The sequence below is a fragment of the Amblyomma mixtum genome, chromosome 3 (genome assembly GCF_055824585.1).
Source record: "Amblyomma mixtum isolate Tamu chromosome 3, ASM5582458v1, whole genome shotgun sequence".
NCBI classification, from domain to species: domain Eukaryota; kingdom Metazoa; phylum Arthropoda; class Arachnida; order Ixodida; family Ixodidae; genus Amblyomma; species Amblyomma mixtum.
In genome coordinates this window covers 45641930-45668078 of record NC_143014.1, presented here as the reverse complement: position 1 = coordinate 45668078, position 26149 = coordinate 45641930, and the positions used below count along the sequence as shown (strand labels likewise).

Genomic DNA, 26149 nt, shown 5'->3' with positions numbered 1-26149 from the left:
GTTTGAAATTCCCGCACTGTGACGTCACGACCGTTTCGACCAACTGAAAAGCGTGACATTTCTGTCGACAGCTCCTGCTTACAACGATGAGGCATTAAAGGCTTCCGCCTTAATATTAAAAGCGAATTTCAAAGGTGATGTCGAACAGCTGACCTAAGGAAACTGTTTTGGTAAGCTTTTGGTTGTTAGGAGGTGCCAACGTTTCCATGAGGCTCGCTTTTTTTTTAGAGTGGGGGGAGGGGCGCGATAGATACATTTTGGAGGTGTGCTGTTGGGTTGACTGGCAAGTCGGTTTTGGGTCGGCGGAAACTGCCGATACAGGACAGCTTCCTCTCATGGTAAGGTAGAGGGCGCATATGCGGCGGTCCTGACGGCGCCCGCGCATGTACTCTGCCTAGGAGAAATTCAAAATTGACGCAATCCTCGAATGACCTAGCCTATGCGGCACGGCGTAGTGGAGGGCTGCGGATAATGTTTACCACAAGGGGCGCTGTCATCGCACCGTACACGAGCCTCTAGAATTTCGCCTCCATAGAAATTCGACCACCGCGGACTGGATCGAACCCGCGTCTTCCGGGTCAGGGTGTTACCTATACTCGCGCGACGCGGTATCCGAAACTTGAAGCTGAATGGTTTTGTCGATGCAAAAGCCACTAGCGTTTCATTTTATGTCCCTCGCCAGATGCATCTTAGCGCATACATAGGCAATTCATATTAATTTTTAGTTCATTTGGTTTTGCATGATAAAAGGATTTTTGGATTTTAAATTTGTATACCAGTGTCCACACAGAAAAGTAAACACCAAACCAAGGCATTTAAGGCAGGGGGGGCCTGTGTTAAGGCGGGGGGGGGGGATCGGTTCGACAGGATCGAACCGGTTCATACCGGAACGGAATGTCGCTCTGGAACCTAACCCGGAACTGAGCCTGGAAGGCGAGAACCCGAACCGAACCCGAACCCGAACCGAACTTGAAAAAAATCCGGTTCGACACTGATTGCACGAGCCTCCACGTTAGCAAGCGCACCGCTCGGCGTGTTTACTTGGTCAACGTATGAAGTCGCTGGGCTGCATAACCAGAGCTGCGAGGACTGTTATTACAGGATCTAAATATGTCCGTACGTACCAGTCACCAGTACTGAGTACAGTGATGAGTACGTACCAGTACTCATCAGTCGGGGCGGTAGCTACAGCTGCCACACCAATACGCGTATATATACCTTGGCTTGCTGCCGACGCTGCCGACTCCTCGGCGCTCGGTCTATCCTGCCATACCCACCGCCTCAGCCCTCAAAAGCATCGCACGCAGTGTGGGGTTGAGTTCGCTGAAGTGCAAGCCGCAGTTCTTTGCAAGAACTTCGCTGTCGGCTTCGAGAACGGAATCCACCCTAGCACTGGTGCAAACGTAAACGAAGCGATAGTAGCGACGTCCGGCACTCAACGTCCGGCCGGCGGTAGCGTTCGTTTCGGCTACCACCAGCAATCACGGAGTCCACGTTTACGTCACTTTTCGCTTATTTCTTCATCAGAATCGCGAGTTTTAATCAGATAAACGCATCTTTCGCCGCCATACAAGCAGCAGCAAAGCCACGAAATGCCAACTATCGGATCTTGCTAACAAAAAAAAATTGATAAAGTTGTACTCAGTGTCCTATTATCTTTCGACCAATATGTTCTCTTTATTATCTTTAGTGCGCAAAATAAAAAAAAAGCATGAGATCTGGATTGTAGAAAGTGAAGAATATGTTCCCAAGCGTACGCCCTTGTCGTGTCGTCACTCTTATATTGGTTTGAAGAGGCTTTGTATTGATGATCGGACGTGGGAATACGGGCGAAATGTCGCACGGATGCGTGATAAGTGGCTTCAGCTCATTGCAACACATGCGGTTGCTCTTTGTAGAAAGAGTGCGTCATAACTAGCAATCATAAGGATCGCCTGACACGCGAGATAGCAAACGAAATAGCCTGCGGCTGTGAAGCATGCATGGGTACTTATTCGCTAACGGTGTTCAAAAAAGAACTGAGCTATCTCGACAGTCCCTCTTTTTGTACACTTCAGCTTCGCTGATGCTGTGGTCACGATTGTACATATTAGGCACGCGCTTCCCAATAAAGGTAGAGAGAGGGAACGACTTTATTATCACAGTGCCTGTCCGGCCTCCTACGAGAAGTAAAGAGGGGGTTTGGGGGGGGGGGGGGGGACAGCGCTGTGTGGTATTTATTATCACAAGGCGAGGACTGGCCTGTTAGGGGAAGGAATTATAAAATAAATGTATTTCGAAGGCCGTGCCATGTGGTGCTGCTCTATTGTTCTTGCTAACCTATGCTTTTTAACCGATTATAGTTCCAACGTCTTTGTCGACAAAAAGGGCCCCTTCGTTCGACATTTCGCTTCAGGATTTGAAATTGACTAGTTATTTTACTAGCGCAGAGATCTGTTGATCAAGATCACACAATCGCCAACTCTCGCACTCGTTCTAGAGAAGTATACGTGTGTGTCATAGGTAGTCAAGGACACACATGTTTCGAAGTCAGCGTATTTCTGAGTTATCTTTGTCGTCAAAATTGCTTGACCAACAGCTGAAGCTAGGCATACTTCATTCTTTTTTTTTTTTGCATCCATCAGAATGTTGCGAAGCTTGACAAAGCTGACCTTTAGTGGCGTAGTTTCTAACAATATTTTTGTGGTGTGATATTTCCTTGAGTCGTGAAGGGTACCACAAATGGACACTGCAGGCTCGAGCAGCCCGACAGGTCGGGGCCTTATTTGTGGACTGCGCACCTGGGGGCGCCAGCTGCCGTCTCTCGCCGATAGGCGCCTAGTCCGCGTTGCCCTGTAGGCGCTATCAGGGCGCCGGGGCGGCTGCAATCTCAGGCTCCTTGAGCGCTGCGCGCCGCTTTTTATAGGGCGCGGAAAAAACCACCCTGGACAGCGGCTGCTTTTCAGAAAGCACGCTGGTGATTCTTTCTACGCCCTTGTAGCTTTTTAGCGAGAAGTTCAGTAATAAACTGTAATTAAATAGTCAGCAGAGCACGTGCATTTGTGCGCCCTTCCGCCTGCCAAAGTCAAACGTACGCATGGACTTGTATACATATAGGTTTCCTACTGCTTACAGCAAAACTATGCAAGATTTTCATGCGCTGGTCTGCGGCCTTCTGTTACAATAGGTGCCTGCTCGGTCGTTTTCCGAAGAGACAAGATAGCACGTCGTGTCGCCGTGACAAGCTCTTGGCACGGACGCGTTCCGTGTTCTCTTTACGCGCTCTTCAAGCCTGTTTCATGTGCAAGCGAAAACGCTCACGATTCCCGCCGCCGCGCCGCAAAAGCCTGTTTCGAGCCATCGCGCGGTGGCTCGAGCGGCCAGTGCGACGAGGTTCCAACAAGTCGGAAATTTTTCGCCGCGACCCGCCACTCAATCGCTCCATTCGCTCAGGCGCTTGCATCTCGCGGTCTTCACAGCGTGTATAGGTCGGGGGAGCTAGTTAGTGTGCGGTGCGAAACCATGAGCTTTTTTTTTTTCCTGTCATATATTCCAGTTCATATCTTTAGTTGATGCTTCTGGGTTGCACTGCATGCTGAGCCACGCTGCACTATAGTGTGCGTGATAAGCTGCACGCATTCCAACCTCTTTAAATTTTTTATAAAGTCATGGTTGGCAGCTCAGGGAAGACGTGTGTTGGTTGAGGAAGTCGCATAGTGTATCTTCTCGTGATTCTATAAGTTATTGCCCTGCTTTATAAATAGATGGAGCCGCTGGCTTAGCTTCCGGAGATGTGCGCACAGGGTTCTGAATGTGCTACATTCTGAATATGAGGGGTCTGGTTTCTGTGATCAGTGACAAGAGTACGCATTTTTATGAGCACCCCCTTGTCAGCGCTTCGAGGATACGTCACGTCTACTATTAACACAGCTGGCCATTAGGCTTGTTTTAATTTAGTATTTGTGACGCTTGAAACTCTTGGTCTTTGGCTCCTCCACTGTGCCGTTTATGGCAGTTACGTTGAAAACGCATTTATATTTTACTGAGAGTACAGTACGTTTAGTAGGACGTGTATAGAAAAGTCTCGGATAGGACTAGTGCTGAGAGTGCCAGCTCGGAACTTTGTGTCCAGCGTCTGCTCTGCTGCCACTTAGTTGGAAGGGATGGATAACGTTGAAGACACAAGTTGCACGGACTTAAGGGGCTGCCTATATATGCTCCGCGGTGCTAACGGAGTGTGTAAGGAGGCAGACTGCGGTTGGTTTCTTTTTTGCGATTAAATACGGCCGTATTAAAAAGCGGTGTAAGACAGTTAGTGCAAGCCATACTGTCAGTATACTATACTACCCTGCAAACGCATATCACTAAGGAACTTCCGGGTCGCGGGCTTTCTTGTTCGTGCCTTGAAATTCCCAAACTGAGAGGGGCCTGTACAAGCCTCTCCCAGTTGTACACCACACTCCAAAGTCTCAGGCCATGTTTACGGAGCTTTTATTTGGTCTTTGTGCGTAAGGCCGGTTTATGATTTGGCTGAGCCTTGTCACTTGTGTCGATGGCAACCGAGGCGGATGCTGGCGAATTTCGCAACGACTTGCCGTCCTCATGTGCACAGACAGCCTTGGCAGCCTAGTCGTCGAATATTTCACGTGGGACATATGCGCACTCGTGAGACACAAAACTCGTTCTGTTCAGCACTGCGTTATTTACGCTCGCGATTGTCATTTAGTCTTTCTATAAAAGCCGCGCTATTCTTGCCCGGAGGCTCATGCGATGGACAGCGGGACGTTCTCAGACTGCGCGGGGGCATTGTCGGCGCATCACGTGCTACGAGGTCTCGTATGACCTCTCTTAAGGTCCTGAAACTCTATCAGACAATGTGAACTCCTCCGTATGTCTGTGTCAGTTTGTGCTGTGCGTGTGTATGCTGCATCGTGCATCGTTTGTGGAGCTATGGTCAGGCTATTCGATAACATACACCTCCCTCTCTGTTTCTCTTTAAAGCGTCGCAAATGCAGAACTAGAGTCAGCGCTTTCTGCAATAAGTTCGCCTCCACGTAGGGGTTACGACCAACTCTCCCCGTTTCCTGACGGACAAATTACACTGGACGGTTAATGACCAGAGTCCCCCTTCGGCCCCTCCTTCACTGTCGGGGTCAGGAAACAGGCTTCATCGAACGCGAGCAAAGTCGCGCGTCACTCCGCTGTAGGTGCGCCAAGTTCAAGCTGCTGACTCGATAGCCACCTTTCGCGTGCTATTCGCGGAGACAACCGGTCGCGTGATAAGCGAAAAGGAATTTGTTTCTCACGTGTCTGCCTAGATTTCCACCTTTGTTCGGATCGGCGTGGCAGCCGAGCAGAATGTTTTGAGGAGCTTCTATTGAAGACACGGCGCGACTGGTCTTTGTTCGTTACTGAGGAGTGCAGATACAACGGATGTTGTTTGCTGTATTTTTTATGAACGCCAAGCCAGGAAGCCTTTTTTCTGTTTGTTCCGCGATAAGCTTTATCTAATTGTTGCTACAAGTTTCTGGTTTCTGTTGCTCCTGTTCAGTTGTTCTCAGTATTCGTTAGGTACTAATAAAATTGAAATCTACAATACACTGAACGCATTATAGTTTTCTGCGTCTCAGGATGAAATTCTTATCGCACCCGCTGATCTTGTAGGCAATTTTTGGTCATCATGGCTTCTGGCTGGTTCAATAATGAGAAAGCTTTTGAAATGACAAAAAAAAAGAGTTGTCAAAGTAATTTTTCTGAGGTGCCTATAAGCAGGCGGCACTATCACAACCATTTATAGTTGACTGCTTTCACAGTTAGCTGCTAGTTTTGCACTATCGGGAATACGGGACAGCACCCAACCAGTGTCGTTAAGCGTACAATCTAAACACGAATTAGCCTATATGAGAAAAAAAAGTGAGCAAACTGTCCTCTAGCGCACACCCTATTAGAGGCTAGGTATTGTTGGATGTGGGGTTTGGGGTCGCGACTTAACGGCACCTCGGCCAAGTCGAGGCCCTTTCCAGCCTGGACAGGATTGCCGTGAATGAAGGAGTTGGGTGATGGGCGAAGGAAGACGACTGGGTTTACATTTACAGTTTGTACAACGTCAAGAGCAAAAGGGAGTCTTTCGTCCACACTTGCATCCGAGTTTTATAAGGCTGTCATTCTCTAAAGTCCCTAGATGGAGGACGGCCTGCCGAGGAGGTAGAGCCCCTTCAAGTTCACTTTGGCACATGATCACACACTCACTCGTGGGCGCACCCCCCGTCCAGTGTTGATCTTGAGGGAGAGGCGGACGCCGTCGATGTAACGTAGACTGCGGTAGGTGAGCATGTGATGTTCTCTGGCCAGCTGGTGGTCCACACGTGTTGCTGACACCTGTTCTTCATAACAACTGACGCGCAAGGCAGGCGCGCGGGATCGGGGAAACCGGCGGAAACTGGTCCTTTGTCTTCAGACATGTTCGCGACGGTTGGGAATAATGCCCGCCAGCCCACTGCGGTGCTCGGAAAGCCGTAGAGCAAGCGGAAACCAGGTCTTTTGGCCCAGACTTCAGCGCGACGTTCTTTAGGGTCGATGACGGCCGCACTTTGACGCGGCCCGCCACGATGATTGGAGCCAGCTGTCACCCGGGTCCTCTCTGGGCGGTTCATTACGGCAGGCTTTCGAGACGAGACTTGCTGACGCCGTTCTCAACAGTATGCTGCCCAAGTCCCGGGGTATATTTCGATCACTAAATACACGGAGTGTTTACTCTTGGCAGCGGAGGCATATTCCCACCGCAAAGCGTAGCAACTTGGCGCAGTTAGCAAGGGGAGGAAGCTTCTAAACGTGGCACCGGAGGTCCTGAGGTTAGCAAATAGAAGAGATTGCAGACTCTCGGTTAAAATGTTCTTAACTGATAAAACTTCACATGTTTTGTAGAGGGAATTTGTTTCCGTTGTCAACCGTCAGTGTTCCGCATGTTTAGTGATAGAAATCAACCATAGAGCTTGGGCAGAAATACCCTGCTCTAAAAGGGAGTGCTCTAGAGGGCAGCTAACCGCGTTTTTACTCCGATATAGACTAATTTATATTTAGAGTGCAGCGTCCTATATAGCGCTTCAATGACAGCCGCTCAGTCATTCTCTCTCTTTCCTATGACACGAATGATGTCGACGCGCTATTTTTTAATGTTCAAAGCAATGCGCCACGTTGTGGCAGCCAAGGGAACTAGAAGCGCTTGCCCTGAATTCGGGGTTATAAGCTTCCTGTTATTAAGAATTACGTGTGGTTAATGCTAATCTGGGACAGCATCGCCGCTAAATTTCACGGGAAATTGTAGAATTAAGCTTAGCCCGTGTGTCGAGCAAAAGTACCCTCCAGAGGAGCAGCTACCTTTGTGCGGAGCTATTGCCTTTGGGTGAGAAAGCAGGCGCAGTAAAAATAACGGCCGCTTTGTAAGTGGTTTCCATACAGTCGTCTCACTGTTGACCGAAAGGAAGCTGGGCAGGCGAACATTTCCTCGCGCAAGCTTTTGGCAACACCGAATCTTGTTCGCTTGTGCAGAGAGTCGGCAGCATTCATGACCTGCAGGTTCAACCAACTTCCGATGCCGCTAAGGCTGCACGCATTACATCCTTGGCCACAAATTTGACATGATATTACGGGCTGGGAAGCCATGCCTTTTTTAAGCAGACAGCCCAAACTACAGAGCTGCCACTAGCACGCGCTTTGAGGGATATAATTTCTTTGCTGGTGGCTGGTCGTTTCATTGCAAAGAATGTGGCTCGATCCTCTGCAGCTTAGCCACGAGTTTGATGAACTGCCCATCACCCAGGGTCTCCTACTGGCTGTGGCGTTCTCTGAGAACGAGGTCGCAGGTTCGAACAGACTGCGGCCCCATCATTTCGATGAAGGCAATGTGCAGAGACTCCCATGCACTAGGTTCTCGGTTCAGTTTGAAAAATCGCGGGCAATTGAAATTTATCCGGCGTTCTCTTCTTCTTCGTTGCATAATCGGCGTTCCTTTGGCGTTGGAAGGTGAAATTCCGTTAGTGTACTGATTGATATGAACGAGCACGCTAATAAGCGGAAAGGTGGCGTGCTCTGGCGGGTCGCGGTGAGAGTTCTCTCCAATATTTTATCTCTTGGGAATGTTCTGCGACTGTTTGAACAAATTTATTGCCAGGGCCGAATTTATAAGTCACTCTTGGAGGGGGAGGTCTAATAGGAAGCATGTGCTTTTTCTACTATTTTCGTCGAAAAAAACAATGGCGTTCAGCATTGCCCATAAATCTGCCCCTACTTATTGCTTGTGTTAATATCGTTATAGTGCCATTGCATCTGTCTGTTCGGCCTTCCTTAATAAGGTATCATTTTCTCATTTTCACCGCTCTTTGTCTTATCCTCCTAAATAGATATTAACCAGCTTGGAAAACGATATTACTCTGAACGAGCTGAGGCAAGAGAGTTGCGCTTGCACCTTGCGACGGCAAGAGCAAGGGTCACTTTGCCAAGTGCTTCATGAGCGCTGGAGCACGAGCTCCATTCGTCAACGATTTATGGAGATAACTAGCCGGAAGCGTAGGTGGCTGGTGCAGTAACGGAGGCCTAGCTAGTTCCAGTTTTTGCACATGATTTCTCCTAGGGACTTTTCCGTTGCCTGCACGGAGTGGTCGGAGCGCTGGCTCTGTATACTTTCGAGGGCATATGTAGAAAGCTTGAGCTACCGCTTGCTCCGTGCTTGCCACCCGTGCACACAACAGCCCTGCGAACAATATGGCGACGCAGAGGAAGCGCTTTTTGCAAAGATTTACTGTAGAGTTTTAGCATATCGTATACCGCCTATAGAGCTAGCGCTTACCGACACCGACTGCCGCCAGCTTGCATGCGCAAGGGACCCCTAATTGCAGTCCATCAGCGCATGCGCGTTGGCGGCAGCCAGTGGCGGGGAGCGGTAGAGCTATAGTCGGTTTACGATATGCTAAAAGCGACCCTGGCACGACACTGCAGTGGAGGAGTGCCTTCAATGCAATGCTAAACGAGGAACTTTTAGCCTGTGACTCGAAAGCAGTCCACGTAAGGGCTACCGCGCGCTCCGCACTCCAACGCAGCGAATGCGCTAAGACGCTGGCGCGTGCTGCGTCCCTGACGTCACTGTCGGCGCGCTCACCAATCGCGCCGAAGCACGCGACTGCGCGGGCGCCGGCTGGCCCCTGCTCTCGCCTGAGAGAGAGTTTACGCGGAATCCATCCCTTGTCACCGCTCCATTGAGGGCCACGGAGAGGAGTGTGTGAGGCCCGGGAAAACGTGACTCGATAAGCGTCGCCTGGTGCGCCAGCCCGCGGATAGCGGACCGAATAAAGCCGCCGCTCGCTAGCCCGTCAGCCGTGGTTGTGGTCGTGCGTTCGTTCGCCCTAACCCGGTTCCGTGCCATGCCTGCACCCCGGAGGAGCTTCGTAGTTAGGAACCTCCTGCGCCAGGTGAGCGCTGCCACGGGCATGCTATATACTACTGCTTGCCTGTCCACGTGTTTGCCAACGCACGTGCTAGGTTCGCGCAGAGCCCTGCGCTCATCTAGTGCTTGCTCGTGCCGCTTGGTGTTTTTGTGTGCGCAAGTACCCTGAGGCATTTATTTTCGTCACTGTAACTTTGTCATAACTTAATATATGAGGTTTACTGCTCAGGGCTGTGTAGAAGTGCTGGCTAGTTTCTCCTGGTAATGAGATATTATCAGATCTAGGCAGGAGGTAAATAAGAGTGGAACTATGGCTTTTCTTGTGTCTCAGACCGCCATGTATTAAGCCGGGACAATACTTGAGACTCGAAGATGGTTTGCGTGCAAAAAGAAAATGAAACAAAGATTCTCGTAAATCGTGGTCGCTGAAATTTCAAGACTGAAGTTGCAGTCGTACAGGACGAAGACAAGCATGTTAACTGTGCAATCAAGCTTCGAGCATGCTATGGATGACACCAGTGCCAGCTTTTATTCCTTTGGCATGCATGACTGTGGTTTGGATTTCCTTTGCACTAGTAAAAAAAAAAAAAATACGTTGTGGTCATCTTTCCTACATTATCTGAAAGGGGTTAAGATGTAGAAAATGACTAATTCTTCACTTGGTACCGTAGAACTTTCGCTGTCTACACTTACCAACTGCAAACATGCCACTTTACATAGGTTGATGAGAAAAAGGTTTCATTGCTTCAAAACGTTCGCTTTTTCGTTTTGTTTTCGTTTTTCCTCTTTGAGGCGCGAAGTGATTGGCTGTGAAAACAAGTCCGCATTAATGGTACGAGTTGTGACACTTTCATGACTATGCATGCACGTGACACCTGCCGCATACATTAATAAAGATTGAAATGTACCGCAATGAGCTGATATAGAAAGTCTACAAAATAGAAGTGAAGATTTTTGTTTGTACGCCTTCACCTAAGTTGTTAAACTGCCCAGTTTTACAAATTTTTGGGCGCTGAGATCAAATGATTAAGTGTTTTTACCTGTGCCCTGCAGAGGATCGCAGCGAGGTACGGATAGGAAGATGAAAGGTGTAACGTTAAAGGACACGAAAGGGCAGAGTGGGTCAAGGAAGATACGCGAGTTTATGATAGTCTAGGTGAAATCAAGAAGAGATAATGGACGTGGGTTACGCATCTAATGCGGAAAACAGACAACCTGTGGTCGCTTAGAGTATAAACGGAGTGGATTACAAGGGAAGGTAAGCGCAGCAGGGGACGGCGTAGAGACGGGGTCGGAGGGAGCTAAAATTAGTTTGCACTGATATGGTGACCGCAGTTGGCGCAGGACACGGTTAATTGGGGACCATTGCGAGAGGTCTTCGTCCTACAGATGGGCCTATGGTGGTGCTGCTCCTGATTATGATCGAAATAATACAGGCTGTTAGGAAGGTGAAGTGTGTTTCTACTGAATATCACATTCCATGCTTCAAAGAATTCTTTCGGGACGTCAATGGGTTATATGGTCGTTGCGGCTGTTTATAGGAGCCTTGAATATATTCCGTACGAATGCAACATATGTAGCCTACGGTAAAGTTTTACTCGCTATTGTCTAGGTTTCACCCTGGTGAACTGACAACGTTCGATCTGTGGAATAAAACGTTTTCGGTGATATGTGGTCAATGCATATATAGGTAAAGACTGGAAAGCCGACAGAACTTCCGGAGGTGTCGGTTGATGCTTCATGTTGGAATCGGGAACCTTGTGTGGGCCCTTTTGGTGCTGCCTCATTATGAATGCATGGCTAATGAACTCACTGCCGCTATTAATTTAATAATATAGCAGATCATTGCCGCTTCTACCCTTAGCAGCGATTACAAGTTATGCGCAAAGGGGCTTGAGAACGCGTGGAGGCGCAGCGAGACGTACAACTTTCGCGAAGAATAATCAAGCCACAGAGCCTGTTTTTTAATTTGTGTAGCGGCACACTTACGATGCCGTTGAGGCTATGAAAACCCTTAAAGGGGAGGCCGAGAATCCTCCTCACACTCCAGAGAATTTTAGCTGCGGGGGTGCCTTAAATACCTCACTACAAGGCTGTAAAGTGGACCCTATTGCCTGAAGACTGTTGACCAAGGCTGCGCATACAGTTGCTGCTGCAGGGATGAGATTTTGTGATAACTTTATTGCCAGCTTATGTTCTCGCTGAAGGGAACAAGAGGAAAGTACATAACAGCTGTTATCTACCGTTATCACCTACAGGGCAGAAGCGTGAAGGCTAACTAAAAGGGTTCAGATGAAATTGAGGTCATCGCGTTGAACTCTGGAAAGGAAAATAGGTGTAACGTTAAGAGGCAGGAAGAGGGCGCAGTGGGTCAGGGAAGACACGCGAGTTTCTGATATTCTAGTCGAAATCCAGAAGAAAAAAATGTGCGTGGCTTCGGCATGCAATGCGAAGGCAAGATAACCGACGGTTGTTAAGAGTAACGGAATGGATTCCAAAAGAAGGCAAGCACCACGGGGAATCGACGGGTAAGGTGGGCGGATGAGGTCAGGAAGTCTGCAGGAATAAGGTGGCCGCAGCTGGCACAGGAGAGGGTTAAATGGAGGGATATGGGAGAGGCCTTTGTCCTGCAGTAAACGGCAGTTAGGCTGCTGCTGCTGATGATGATAAAGAAAACGTGAAGACGACACTGTAATATCTGAGCGCGAAAAAACGAAGGACAGTCTGCTTCGCTACCCTCGACTAATTTGTCTGAGAGTAAGCGCCGCCAGCGCTTTAATATTGGTCTCGTTTAGCACGAACACTGAGTACACTTGCTCAAACAAAAAATGAACGCGCAATACTTTCCTCGGGTCATAGCAGGGTCTGTCAAATCGAACGTGCTTCATGCTCGCGCTGACAGGGGTCGCTTCGGGCGTCTGCGGCTCCTACACCCCTTGGAAAATGGCACCGTTATAAGTCGGCACGTAATCTGTACACAGGCACGTCAGAGAATGCGCAATGAATCCGGAGTAAAGTTTGTTTCTGCGCTGATGAGGGCCATTCATGTTGAGCAAAGTTTCAGTTTCCGTGCCTAATCGCAGTTTCGGGCAACGAGGGACGTCTTGCCTCTATTAATCGGCCGTCTGCGTTGCGCGTCTCACCGGGGCTTGCGTCGGGGCCGGACCAGGCGTTCCCCAATCCTGCGTCCTCCGAGCTGCGCGCACCGCTCTTACAGCTAACGACCAAGTCTTATGCGACGGCGGGTCGCGTCGACCTAATTGCGTTCGCGTAGTTTTGGACTTAGAAGAAAGCCAGGCTAGGTTACCGCGATGTGACGTTTGTGCACTTTGTACACAGCCTTTCCGAGAATTCCATTCGCTGCGGGCGCGTAGCCTAATGCGTGCGCTCATACTAACTGCTCATAAGCGCACCCTGCTTAAAATCTCGTGCAATTCCTAACTTGTTTCCCATTTGTAGCAGCCTTTTTGCCCCCGCGTTGTTGCTATCCGCTAGGTGTCCTTTATCGGGGACACACGGCTGCCCAACAGCACTGCGTGAAAGCAAAAATGCGTGTGGAAAAAGCCTGTCCGTTTATCAGCAGTTGTTAACAGCTGCAGTTGTTGCTCATGCTATTTCACGCGCATTGACAATCCCTGAGTCGTCAGGCGTCCGTGGTAAAGGAAAAGCGAAAGCCCGTCATGCTATTTTCTTTGTTCACAGCAATGACAGTGCAAGCCCGTTGTCACTATACGTGAAACTGGTCTGTTTTTTTGTTTTTTCTTCAGTATCATATGATCGCGTCAGGTTCGAAAGGCAGAAGTGAAGCTACGCCCTGAGGTATTTTAGTCCTTCCACGTGATGTATCGGTTCACGCTGCGACGTTACTTTATGGCACCGAGGGCACTGTGTGTACTTGGTTTGGTTTGGTTTATGGGGTTTAACGTCCCAAAGCGACTAAGGCTATGAGAGACGCCGTAGTGGAGGGCTCCGGAAATTTCGACCACCTGGGGTTCTTTAACGTGCACTGACATCGCACAGTACACGGGCCTCTAGAATTTCTCCTCCAAAGAAATTCCAGCCGCCGCGGCCGGGATCGAACCCGCGTCTTTCGGGTCAGCAGCCGAGCACCACAGCCGCTGAGCCACCGCGGCGGCACTGTGTGTACTGCGCTGGCGGTTAAAAACGTTCATCAAAAAGCGGGTAAAACGTTCTTAATTCAACCTAGGCTTAACTTAATGAGTGTACAATGAATGTACACTTATGGGTAAAGTGGGTGAAGAATGCTGCAAAAGTTTGACTCTCGTGAAAGTGAATTCGCATATTTTTACACCTTTGTTGACGTTCGATGAACTGCATGGTAAAGCTCTTAATATTTTTATCAAGGTGTATTAACAAAAGGCAACGACAATTTTCGGTTTTTATCAAACTTCCGAAGCAGTGCATTTGTGTAGCATTGAACATCGCTGCTTTAACCTCGCGAGTGACTCAACCGCACTTTATAACTATTGCCGTTATGTCCTGAAAAGCGCTTTTGAGTAGCATATGCATTTTTTACTTCTGTTTTATTTCCTTATGAAATCGCAGTACAGGCTCTTCAGCTCTCCTCGAACATTGGGGAGTGAGAACATTTTCGATACCAGGGATGCGTTTCGTTGGTTTCGCTGAGCAGGGAAGAGGAAATGTAGGTTTGGTGCCCTTACTTCTAGGCTAGAGCAGCAAACCAGTCTTCCACTTCTCCATCTAGGCACTGCGCCTTTCTGGTGTTGTAGTCTCACTCTTTCTCGGTTCGTTTTCATTAAATCAAAACAGAAGGTTTACGTATTTTAGGCGGAACATATTCCACGCTTAGACCAGATGCACAAATACGGCTTCATATACTGTGCCATCAGAAGTTGTCTTGGGTCCTGAGCATGACCAGGAAACGCTATATTACTGACGGCCAAAATGAAGACCCAGCACGCAACCACTGACATTTGCTGAGCGAGTCGCGCAAAAATAAAATTTTTGCGTTTTTCGCGTTTCATGACGTGAGCGCGTTTAGAATGGTAAGCACTCTCGCGCTGAATGGCGTATGCAAGTCTACTTACTTACTAAACGTTCTACTTTTTTAAAGAGACCAGCGCCTGTAGACATTCAGGTTACCGCGTTTGTTTTCCGCTGTAAAAGTTGGATGGAAAGAGAGCAGGATGGGGGCAGCCTTCAGACTTATGTATATAGGTTCCGAAATTGTGTATCCTGCTATCGCTTGTATCTTGCTTTCGAAGAACCGAACATTATGCCAATACTCTTTCATTTAATGACTTAAGTCGCTTTCGAACCTTACGTGATTGCAGCGACGTGAAAAAGTGTGCGCAAAGGTAGGAGCACGAAAGACACTGCAGAACTAGCGCTTCTTGTATGCGCATAACTGAGCTCATTCTTTCATGATGCGAATGTACGTACCTACTACACTCTAAACACGAATAATAAGCCCATATATGGGAGTAAAGAGAAAGTAAGCTGTCCTCTAGTGCCCTTCCTTTTAAAGGCAGGGTGTGCTGCCTAAAAGACGCGGGTTCGATCCCGGCCGCGGCGGTTCAATTTATTTGGAGGAGAAATTCTAGAGGCCCGTGTACTGTGCGATGTCAGTGCACGTTAAAGAACCCCGGGTGGTCGAAATTTCCGGAGCCCTCCACTACGGCGTCCCTCATAGCCTTAGTCGCTTTGGGACGTTAAACCCCATAAACCAAACCAAACCAAACCAAGTTCCGGAGTAGATTTCGATCACTAAATATACGGAATGCTTACTCTGGGCAATGGCGGTATATTCCCACTGGAAAGCAATATATAGTAACCTGATGCAGTTAGCAATGGGAGGAAGACTTCAAACGCAGCACCGGAGGTCATCAGGCTGGCAAATAGAAGAGATTGGAACTTCGGTTAAAATATTCTTAACTGCTAGATCATCGCGTGTTCTGAAGAGGAAATTCGTTCCCGTTGCCACCCATAAGTATTCCGTATTTTTAGTGACGGAAATGTACAGCAGGGCTTGTGCATGCACCATGCCCTGCCCCTTAAAAGGGAGTGCGTTAGAGAACAGCTTACTCTCTTTTTTACCTCTTCCGTGTTTAGAGCGTAGCCCAGCAGCATAACGCAACTGCAGCTGTTGGTCATTGTTTATTCTTCGAGGGCAGGAAGTTGAAAGTGCGACTTGGTATACTGTCAGCATTAGTCGGACCTCGCAGAGGGTTGAGAGAAAAATTCCGAGGAATTCTTGGAGGTTGTTGGCCATCCCGGGTTGCTGGCTAAACGTTTCTAGGCGCGTCGCTAGAGGCCATTTCCCCATTCTCAACACCGCAAAACCCACTGGCAGGGGCAAACTGCGCATGCTCGTCGTGACGTAATGGTCGCATATGCGCGATAGGTGCCTGATTGACAGCCGTGGTGCCTGTGTTGCAATAACGGCTTGCCTGAACATTATTTTACGCTTGCTTTCCTAATATGCCGCCAAACGCGCGTTCATTGGTGTGGCTTGTGCAAAAGCGGCCTGTTATACAGGGTGTTTCACCTAAGACTTTACACAGTTTTGCAAAATAGGATTTTTGAGTTAGAAGACCTCCTTTTTTGCCATAGCACTGTCAGAGGTGCAGTACATCAGAATACAGCTAATACTTCCTAACTAGCAGGCTGATTAACTAATACTGTTACTATTACTGTTGGGCTCCTTAATTATTGAGAATCCTGTAGCACATCGCTAGTAATATCCATATCAGGTTTTAGAATTTCTAAAATGCGCGGTTACCCTCGGCGCTGTGGCCCAACAAGTTTTAAGGCGGAAGCCTTTAATGCCTCATCGTTGTAAGCAGGAGTTGTCGACAGAGATGTCACGCTTTTCAATTGGTCAAAATGCTCGTGACGTCACAGTGACGTCACGTCACATTTCAAATGGGGCCAATTGTACTTTGGCTAGTAACCATGCAACCAATTAAAGGGATCGTATAGTGATGCTCCAGCTAAGTGGGATTGAGTTTAGTTAATTGCTTAATTAATAAATTAGCCTAATTAAGATAGAGGGGAATCAAGAGGTGAGAAGACAGAGGAAAAGAAAAGAGAGACAGATAAGCGGCCGAAGCCGCGTTCGCTCCACCACCACCCACTTCCCCACCCAGTTCGACATTGCCCGTTTCGACGTTCCTCGTTTCATATACATTGTGTCGAACATCCTAGACAGTTCCAACATTTGACAGGTGAATGACAGAACACGATGGATAGAATTACAATAATGTAAATATCAAATAGCCTAATTAACCCTTCCAGTCAGACGACATAAATAAATAAAAACGATTACGAAATTGGTCGAGTTGGGGAACCGAACCAGGGTCTCCGGAGTGCGACACGAGCACGCTAGCCACTCCGCCATGACAGCTAAATGGTTTGGAATGAACAAAGGCGCGTCTAAATAATACGGCGTCTTCGTTCACTCCCATCTTCCCCCCTTTCCTTACGGCGAGGTTCAGGTGTCCACCGAGATATGCGAGAGAAATACATTTCCTTTCCTCAAAAATAAATTTACCGTCCAGCAAGGCGTAGAGCCAAATGGGCGATGGCGTTCTGTGGACTCCCTGGCAGCGTTGCAAGACGCTGTCGCGTTCCACTCTTACAGGCGAAGATTAACATCTTAACCACACATCAGTGACACAAGCAGACAGCCAATGGACGCGTCATTCGCTGGCAGCACTTGAATCATCATTCAAAACCACATTCGTGGCAGAATGCTGTGCTCAGGCTTTCGCCTTGCACCACTTTAGTCGCCAAAGTGTCTCCTAACTTTTTGCCTACATCGCGCAAAAATAAATGCGCTTCCTAGAAGCTGGCAGGCAAAGCAACTTCTCCAGTGCACGTAACGCATCGAAATAGCAAAAATTTGTTGGGTGAGAGCGCAGAGGATAACCGCGTTTTCGAAATTCTAAACACGATATGTATATTGCATATGGTGGGCTAAACGCCTCTCAGTAACTAAGGAGCCTAACTGTAATAGTTAGAAAGTTAATATTGGCTAACCAGCGTGCTAGTTAGCACATCTTAGCTTTATTCTGACAATGCTATACCCAAAAGAGCGCTCTTCTAACTCAAAAAGCCTATTTCTGAAAATTGTGTAAATCTTAGGTGGAACACCCCGTATAAACGGAAGTATACTTTAAGGTGTATATTTTGTTTTATCATGTGCGAACCTATTGTGTACATATCACCATCGAGGAATTGTGCAAACGCGCATAACGTGGGGAGGCGGCACCATAGCAGCAAGAAGAGCGCCTATAGATTAGTGAGCGCCTTGGAGGGCTCCCAGCCCCGTGAATTAGATCGGCCGAGAAATTTAATTTCTGTGCGAACTAAATTGGACATTTCTGGCGTGCGTGCGAGCGCCGTCGACTTCATGGCGCGCACGCTGGCGGTAACGAACTTCCTCGTCTTCTGAGGCCGCATTCCACCAGCTGTGCTCTTTATTGTAACCACACCTTTATTCGTATACTTCCGTTGTGAAAGGCAAACAAAAGAAATTTTCGATGTTTTTTCTTTCTTTGCTGCTGCGCGGAGAAATCATATTCATAGGCATAAAGGCTGCCCTCACGTTTCGTTTCGGCCAAAGGAAAGGAATACTGCCAGAAGCAGAAGTGGTTGATGAGGAAGAGAAAAAAAACCGGTGCAGAAGTTGTGTGTAGGGCTGCAAAATAAGGAAACGTGAGAACCAGCACCGGGGTGATCACTTTCTGCTGCCCGAAAAAAGGGAGCAAGACGTCTTCGCAAAGTGGGATGGCAGTCGAGGCACGGTGAGCGATTAGGCCGTTCGTGTTGCTCCCCATCGTGCAAACGGGGGCTGTGTGCAGAGCCCGCGCTGCACGCTTAAAGCAGTCGCTCGTTAAAACAGCGAAAACAATGGTTTGACGTGCGCGTACATTGTTTAGCGAAAGCCACTTCAACTTATATCTCGGGCCACATTTTAGATATTACAAGAACGGGATGGTCGCAGATATGAGGGCGATTCCCAGATGTATTCGCAATTCAAGGTGCCTAATAACTTTATCCACGAAATTCAATGAGCAGAGGTGATGGAGGCTTGTGCATGGGGAAGGCCTCTGCAGTCGGTTGTGGCTCGGAAAAAAAAAAAGGGGAAATTAGTTGGAAAATGCTGTAGTCGGGGCACGTGGATGACCATTGCTGCGAAATAGCCTCGTAAAGCTAATTATGGCGTCATTCTGCCGCACGCATATTTCAAGTTGGGTGCAAGCTAGTGAAGGTGATCAGAATGCTGATCAAAGGGGCCCGCCGTTTCACTGCTGCGCTGCGTGCCAGTTGTGAGCGGAGGAAACGTGACAACGACGAAAGTTGGCCATTATGTGCATGATTTTTCTATCGTTCGTCTTTATCTCATGCGTCAGCAACCTGTGTGTTCCTTTAGACCTTTCCATCGGGAGAAGGAGATGTCGAAACGCCTCCCCTCTGGACTGTTCCAAACCGGTTCCGCTGCCGCTTCCACCGCACTAGCACCAGGTCTACGAAACAGTCAGCGAGCAATAAGGCGACGCCCAGGGAGCTATTATTTTAGGGGCCTTATTATTGCGGTTTCGCTGATATCTGATTCGGCACCCCGTTCTCTTTCATCTGCGACGGTTTCGTGAGTTTGTAGGAACAACTAGGACTTCACTCGGCGCCGTCAGCGCCGCTCCGAGTGCCTGTATAGGCCAGCGTTCAGGACCCTCGCGTGGGTGTCTCGTCACGTGTAGGTTGCGTCAGAAGCAGCAGGCTATATTCGCGCAAGTACTAAGGGTGCGATAAAGCGATAAGACAGTGGAACGAAAACACACCCTTGAACAGTCATCGAGGCGAAATGAGGAGAATTTCTGCGCGCTCGCACTGATTGCGCGCCGTCGCTGTGACGCCAGTGGCGCCACGGCGGCGCGTGTTGGCGGCCGCTACTCGAGCGCGTTTTCGATACGCTCGGTCCCTCCCGCCCCGTACCTTGCGGAATCTGGAGCCCCGATAAGGGAGTTACAGGCGTACGGGAAATGTCTTTGTATTTGAATGTACTTTGGGCCTAGGGGGCTGCGTCGCAGGCTTCCTGCGCCGATTGCCGGGCTGCGGGGTCAACCGTAGGGCAGGTCACGCGATCTGCGGCTGACACGTGATGCCCAAGCTGTTCGTGCCTTATGCGCAGCTGTTTACGATCCTTTTTACTGTGCCTGCTCTACGCCTGCGATGCTGCATGGCAAGTTACGAACGATAGCAGTAGTTCAGGCTTAATTACAAAACAAACTTTTTCTGAAAGCCGCAATAAGCCAGACAAGCTAAACGAGTCAGTCGACAGACCGGGCCCACTAATGACTTAAAAGGGAAATAATGGTAAGTTCTCAGCCCATCTCGCAATTTCGCTTTCTTTCCGACATCCAGCACTTAGCTGGTCAAAATATGGACACTCTCTCGGAAGCGACACCTGGTACTAGACAGATTTGTCACAAACACCTCTACCGGGTGCTTCAGTTAAGCCTTCAGTTAAGCTTCAGTTAAGCCTAGTTGGTGGCGTTACACCGGCGCCTCGTTCAACGCGTCCCTAACGAGATTCCGCTTCGTCTGGAGTGACTCATGGGCGCTCACGTACGAGGGGCAGCCAGAGGTGGCACAGGTCGTCGGCGTGGCTCTCCTGTTGCAACTCCGGCCACAGTGAGGAGGAGTGCGCCGATAACGTCGCCGCGATAGCAGGGGAAGCTCTTACTGAGTTCGCACCGGGCGGCGGCGCCGCTCTTGTCCGGAAACCTGCACCAGGAATAGTCGTCGTTCTCCTCGACGCCCTATCTCCGCCTTCTCAAGAGTGCCCTGGGTGCAGTGGCTCGTGTTATTGCAGTTGTAAGAGGCGAGTGCTTCCTTTGTGCGAGGTTCACACGCGTCGGGAGTGCGGATGTACGACGTGTAAACGGCACTGGAGTTTTTTTACTGTCCTCCAAGCGGCGCCTGTTTCCTCGGTGGGCGTAAACTTTGCGGCGGTTGCGGTCGTGGTGGCGTTTCATAAGTGGCAGTTTCCTCGCAATATGGACGGCGCGCTCAGCGTTTTTGCGGCTGTGATACATACGATGAGGCTATGTCGGTGTGCAGTGGGAAATATTTTTTTTCTGGTTGTTTTTCTAACGCACGCCCTAAATGAACGGGCTACGCTGCCATGCGTATATTTTAACTCTTTCTTTCTTTTGCGGGAGGGGTAGGGAGGGCGTGATATTGCGGTGATGTATGTACAGCTCTTTACGAAATGTTATTGCATCTAGTGTGGAACACATTTAACGACGTCGCTTTTTATTCGCGTGGAGGTACTTGTTTAGACATCACGTTTCTCGCCCCGGTCGCTGCTATTATTCTGTGCTGTAAGCGCTTACCTTCCGCTTGCTAGTTGTGTGTTTATGGCCATGTTTACTTCTATTACATTACAGTGAAGCGCGCTATTATGTTTTAGTGGAACTACTGTTAACTTTTTTATGCACACAATACAGCTATGGCGCACACAACCCCGTCGCGATGGCTATGAGGGCTATGACGTTCTCGTGGGCTCTGGCTTCGAACCCGGCCATGGCGGCCTAATTTACATGAAAGCCGAATGCAAAGATGCCTGTGCTCTGTTATTACGGTGAATTAAAGAAATACTGAGGTGGGGTAAATAATCCCGCGCTTGCCTGACAGCGGTTGCTTCGGCCTTAGAGCGTGCATGATAATAATACTTATGAGGCGTATTAAACTCGGCATTGCCTTATCGCCTATGTTGAAGCAACAGTAACTCAAGGCAAACGCATAAGTACGCGCAATAGAAGCGTTGCTGTGGATTTTCCTTCTTTTTACGGGCAGACTTTTGCTTCGCTGCTTGGGGCTGAACTCTCAGTGAATCACATTTCGGGCATAAATAGGGTGACGTGACAAGTGACGCTTTCGGTGTCAAGCTCTACGTATTCTTAGAATGTTTCAGTGATGTCTAGAATGCTCTCATGCTCTTTATGTTATATTCCTAGCAGCTATGAGCTGTGATATCGGGGTTAGAGATAATGGTAACTCTTCTGCCATAATAAGTCGGTCAGATTGCATTGTCTTCAGCGTTGTATATCCTCTGCGTTTTTATGACTATTTGTGGTGCCCACTGCCATTGGCTGAGTTTTTAATTCACATCGCTCATTTATGTAGGCCCCAAAAGGTAAAAAACACAGCCAAGGTTGGACACTAATGGCCCTTGCCTCTGTCCTCACTGTTGCAGTACACAAGGATGTCCACTGACACGACGCTGGTGGAGAAGTTCGAGGGATGCCTGGTGGGCGCACTGCTGGGCGACTGCCTGGGCGCCCCCTTCGAGACGGACTTCACGGGCGACTGCTTTCCGAACCAGCAGACCTTCTTCCAGAATTTGTTGAAACACACTGTGGTTCCCGGTCCCAGCGCCGGTCGCAACTTCCGCCCATCCAGTGGTACGTGCTCAAGCTGTGTTGTTCCATAGCGTTCGTAAATGAGCACCTAATTGTGCCCCGTGGTAGGGATATGGAGCAGGCAGCAATGCAAAGCAAGACTCAGAGGAAAAGAACCATTCCTGGCGTGATCATCAGGCCATCTAATTTGTTCCTCCCTCTCTTTCATTATATTTTAGTGAAGCACTCATCTAAACTAAAGGAATGGCAAAGCAGTAGAGAACGATGTATAAGTCGCTAAAAAATAAACTGTAAATATCTCAATTCAGAGGCTACAACTTCGCTTCTCATTGCATGCGCAGTAATTCTAGATGAGTCACTCGTTGAAGTCTTTCCCTAGGGGCCGCAGCTGACTCCAAGGAATCAAATTTCCCACAAAAACATAGTTATGACAGTGCATGGTGGTTTCTTTTTTGCATGATCCGACTGAGAAACTAAAATTTAAATACAAAGTCACTGTGTTTCGCCGCAATGCATCGGTATATAAACACTTATCTTTCCGATGCGAATCCGTCATGGCGTCCATATGCCGCAGAGCAAGTGACAGTATGGCACTAAGCTGTAAATTTCTGGTGGTAAGTAACTCCAAAAGTTCTTATGTATCTCAGGGTCAAAGACGGGCTCCGGTGAAGCTGCTCTGGGCCACCACTATGCGGCAGTGGGTGGCGTTAGTTGGCTGATGTCCAGAATTGCTGGAAATTAAATTACTTCTGTTCAGCCTGGCTTAACCTACACACCATGTTAACGGGATTTAAATTTCCGACTTGTGGTGAATCATATCTGCTTGGCTTCGTGCAGTTTCTGTGACGCCAATTCAAAACTATTGTATGAATGAATGTAATCGCAGCCCTCCGCTGTACGATCCTTGTTTTGTACAGGCCCTTCCTTCAGTGCACAGGACCCCGTTACCTTCACTTGATTGCGCGCATATTTATAGCGAACTCCCTCGGCAATCACTTCTCGGCAGTAAGGTGCGACTTCGTATTTTTCTTTGTGCAGTTCATCCGGGCCATGGTGAATACCATTACACAGACGATACTGCCATGAGCATGTGCCTGGCAAATTCACTGCTGGCCAAACGCAAGTTCGATGCCTTGGATGTGGCGAAAAGGTACGCCTTTACGACTTTATAAGCATATTTATTTTGGAATACTGTCAATACCTTGTAGGGATTTTTACGGGAGTGGACAAGAACATGTGCTGTGCACATGTACAGTTTCATTGGCTGAAGTTTGAAGCTTCAACAATAGGATGATACACATGCAACACATGTGGCATGGACAAGTATGGAATTAAGTCATAAAGCAAGAATGGCACTTACATGTCATAAGTACATTGGAAGAAAGCGCTGCAGTAAAGAAAAAAAGGATTCATGCCGAAGTAAATGTAAGAACAGAGCTCTCAGCTAGCTAGATAAATTTGTCCATGGTTGGCTGACCTTTAACTGATGGGTCCAACTGATTCCTACCTCGAACTGCTTGCGGAAAAAAATGAACATAGGAAAGTGTCATTAGCACAAAAAAATTCTTCAAGAGTGAGTGCATGCTTGTGTGACGTAGTTCTTGAATAGTTAATATGGATAAAGTGTATGGAGGACATCATAAATGATTGAGTAACAAGTACAAAAATGTGAGACGGCGTAATTTAGCACGGCTGGACAGCGTGTGAAGGCTTGTGGATTGTAAAAGTTCTGTGGGTGAATATGTACGACGATAGCAGTTGAATATAAATCGCACGGCTTTTATTAGCACCATTTTGGGTGTTGTAACGTTATATTTAGTGTATGTATTTTCTTTCAAGCACACGCACTCTCTTAACTGCGGTTTTGTAACGGCTAAATTTATGCCATTTAAGTTGAACTCTTCTTGCATCTCTCGTGAAGCTGATAGTTCTAAAAAAGCTTTTGCGCTAAGTTCCAAACGCGATTTCAAAAAAGAAAAGATGAGTTTCTCCTGATCGTTGCTTTTAAAGTTCTCGCACGAAATTAGTTCATCGTTCGAGTTGCATTTACTCCGGAAACCAGCGAACTATTTTGAGTGCATGTGCAGTTTAGTACAGCTAGTTTAAATAAGGCTTTCCCACCCGGAAACCTTTATTATTCAGGGCCCTGTCTCGCAGTTCGGACCGGATTCACGGAAGAGCCTCTGTCCGTTTTCAGATTCACGACCGAGTACTTTGAGAACGAGGCGATCGTCTTCGAGTACGGAAACGCGGTGCGGGACGTGTTTCGCAAGCTGAAGAACAACAATTACGAGGACCCCTACCGGCCGGCCCAGGAGCAGTTCGGCGGACGGGGCTCGTACGGCAACGGCGCCTCGATGCGGGTCGCTCCCGTTGCCCTCTTCTACATGGACGACGTCGAGAAAATGGTGGAGGTGAGCACCGCCCAGCTGCGCTCCTGGCGCCATCCCCGCGCCTCGATTGAGAGGCCTCCGACGTGCGCCCCAGGTTTGAGGGGGTGGCGCGTGAGTAAACTTGTAGTGGGTCGAAAGGTTTCCCGAGAGGCAAGAAGATCGCGATCGTCGGGCGCGCAGTCTACTGTAAGCAATGTATCGCTGAAAGTAAAAATAGCAGTTAAATGGGGGCCGTGATTCAAATCTAATGGCTGAACTGCGGCGGAAAGTCAGTTTTGTAAACAAAGCACTTTGTTGAAGGTGCCGCAGCAGTGCATGTTTCAGCCTCGACTAAGAGCTGCTACTGAGTAAGAAAAGCAGGACCTGATGTTTGAAACCACATGAATAAGGCAGGCGAAGTAATGGTGAGAGGCCTTACTGCCAGAATTTTTCAAACAAAACGAGTCGTTTCGTCTCAAATTAAGGAAACACTCTCGCAGTTACTGCTCGCAGCAACTCTATACGGTTCAGCTGCCATGCCGAGGAGTGATAGCGTCTGTGACCTCTGCCAGATAAGTTCACAATGCATATCGTGGAAGCTCACGATCTACGCATTCGACTCCCTAATTTTCCTCAGGTGGCGAGAAACCAGGCCAAGATCACGCACAGCAACCCGACAGGCTACAGCGCGGCCATCATGCAGTGCATGGCCATCCACCTTGCCCTGAAAAGCGATCCTAAGATACCTCTGGACCCCGTTGCCTTCATCGACCATCTCATCGCTCTTATGGACAAGCTGGAGGAAGCGGTTGATGGATTCAAGTGAGGAGAATGTTTTTATCGGAAACTCGAACCTCAACTTTCTCGTGTGTTCTTTGCACAAGCAGTATCATAGCGAGGCCTTTATGCGTGCGCACCTTCCTTGCCCTGTTACGGCGTGGTGTCGCATATTTTGAGCTAAAATAACCATCGCTAAGCAGTCTGACCTCCCTTGAGGTCGTGTTGAGCAGGGAGTGGGAGTATCGTGAACCTTGAGATGTTTGAATGTGTTTGCTTGTAACTCGTGTTATTTATTTTTCTTTCACCTTTTCGTGCAGGCCTTTGGTGTTCAAGCTAATGCAGATTAAAAAGTTGGTGTCCAATCCTGACCTGGATCCTACGCCGGCGGAAGTGGCCAAAATGCTGGGAAACAACATCACAGCACAAGGATCCGTTCCAACAGCAATATACAGCTTTTTGAGATCGCAGAGGCCCTTGAAAGACTTCGAGGTAAGACTCGCTACACGCATGCGACGTTTTCTGTAGACGGTATTCATCTGCGCTGCAGCTGCAGTTCGGATGAATAATTCGAGAGGCTTTAAATAAGTCGAGAGGCTTTGCTTACAGCGCTAGGTTTTCTATACCTATTCGAGTCCTTGCAGCCAGAAGAAGTAGTCTTATATTCACTTTGTTCATGGTATTTTGTACTTGTAGCAGCGAAAAATACACCTGAACGTGCCGAATATATGTCGAACATGGTTAGCAAGGTATGGTTGCTGTTTGGTGGTTGGTAATCATTCCAGGAAAGGCAGCGCCGAGCGCAGTCGTGTCCTCTTCTTGTGCTTGTCCGTCGTCCGCCAATGCTGCCTCTGTCAGAACATGGTCACTTTCAAAACTAGTGTTATGCGTGTCCTCTTTTCATGATGCCTGTATTGAACGAAAGTTGAGGCGTTGTAGGCCTAAACGCATGTGAGTCAACACTTTTGAAAAAAAAAAAAAACAGCGCAAAAAACGAAGCACGTAGACAGGACAGACACCACAAGCGCTGCCTACGTCCTTCATTTTTTGGGCTGTTTACTTTTTCCCAAGAGGCAGTACCAACTAGCTCAAATGTCAGTATGAGTCAACACTGGCTAGCTCGCACGCGTTAAAGATATCCTAGCTGAAATCAGGAAGAGGGAATAGACATG

The 26149-nt window shown here is 48.4% G+C and overlaps 1 protein-coding gene across 6 annotated transcripts in view; it reads left to right on the top strand.

Moving 5' to 3' along the window:
- LOC149350013 (ADP-ribosylhydrolase ARH3-like) overlaps positions 1-26149 on the top strand; it is a 101333-nt gene that overhangs the window by 74368 nt on the left and 816 nt on the right. For 2 of the 6 annotated variants that reach the window (XM_089579022.1, XM_089579017.1), the window contains exons 3-7: positions 21663-21870; positions 22867-22978; positions 24026-24242; positions 24838-25022; positions 25298-25469. In XM_089579022.1, the coding sequence (XP_089435148.1) occupies positions 21672-21870; positions 22867-22978; positions 24026-24242; positions 24838-25022; positions 25298-25469 (885 nt within the window). In that variant the 5' untranslated portion in view covers positions 21663-21671. Of the gene's footprint in view, positions 1-9248; positions 9444-19510; positions 19778-20145; positions 20286-21662; positions 21871-22866; positions 22979-24025; positions 24243-24837; positions 25023-25297; positions 25470-26149 lie in introns of those variants that run through there. The other 4 variants (XM_089579019.1, XM_089579020.1, XM_089579021.1 and 1 more) reach the window with 4 other exon arrangements.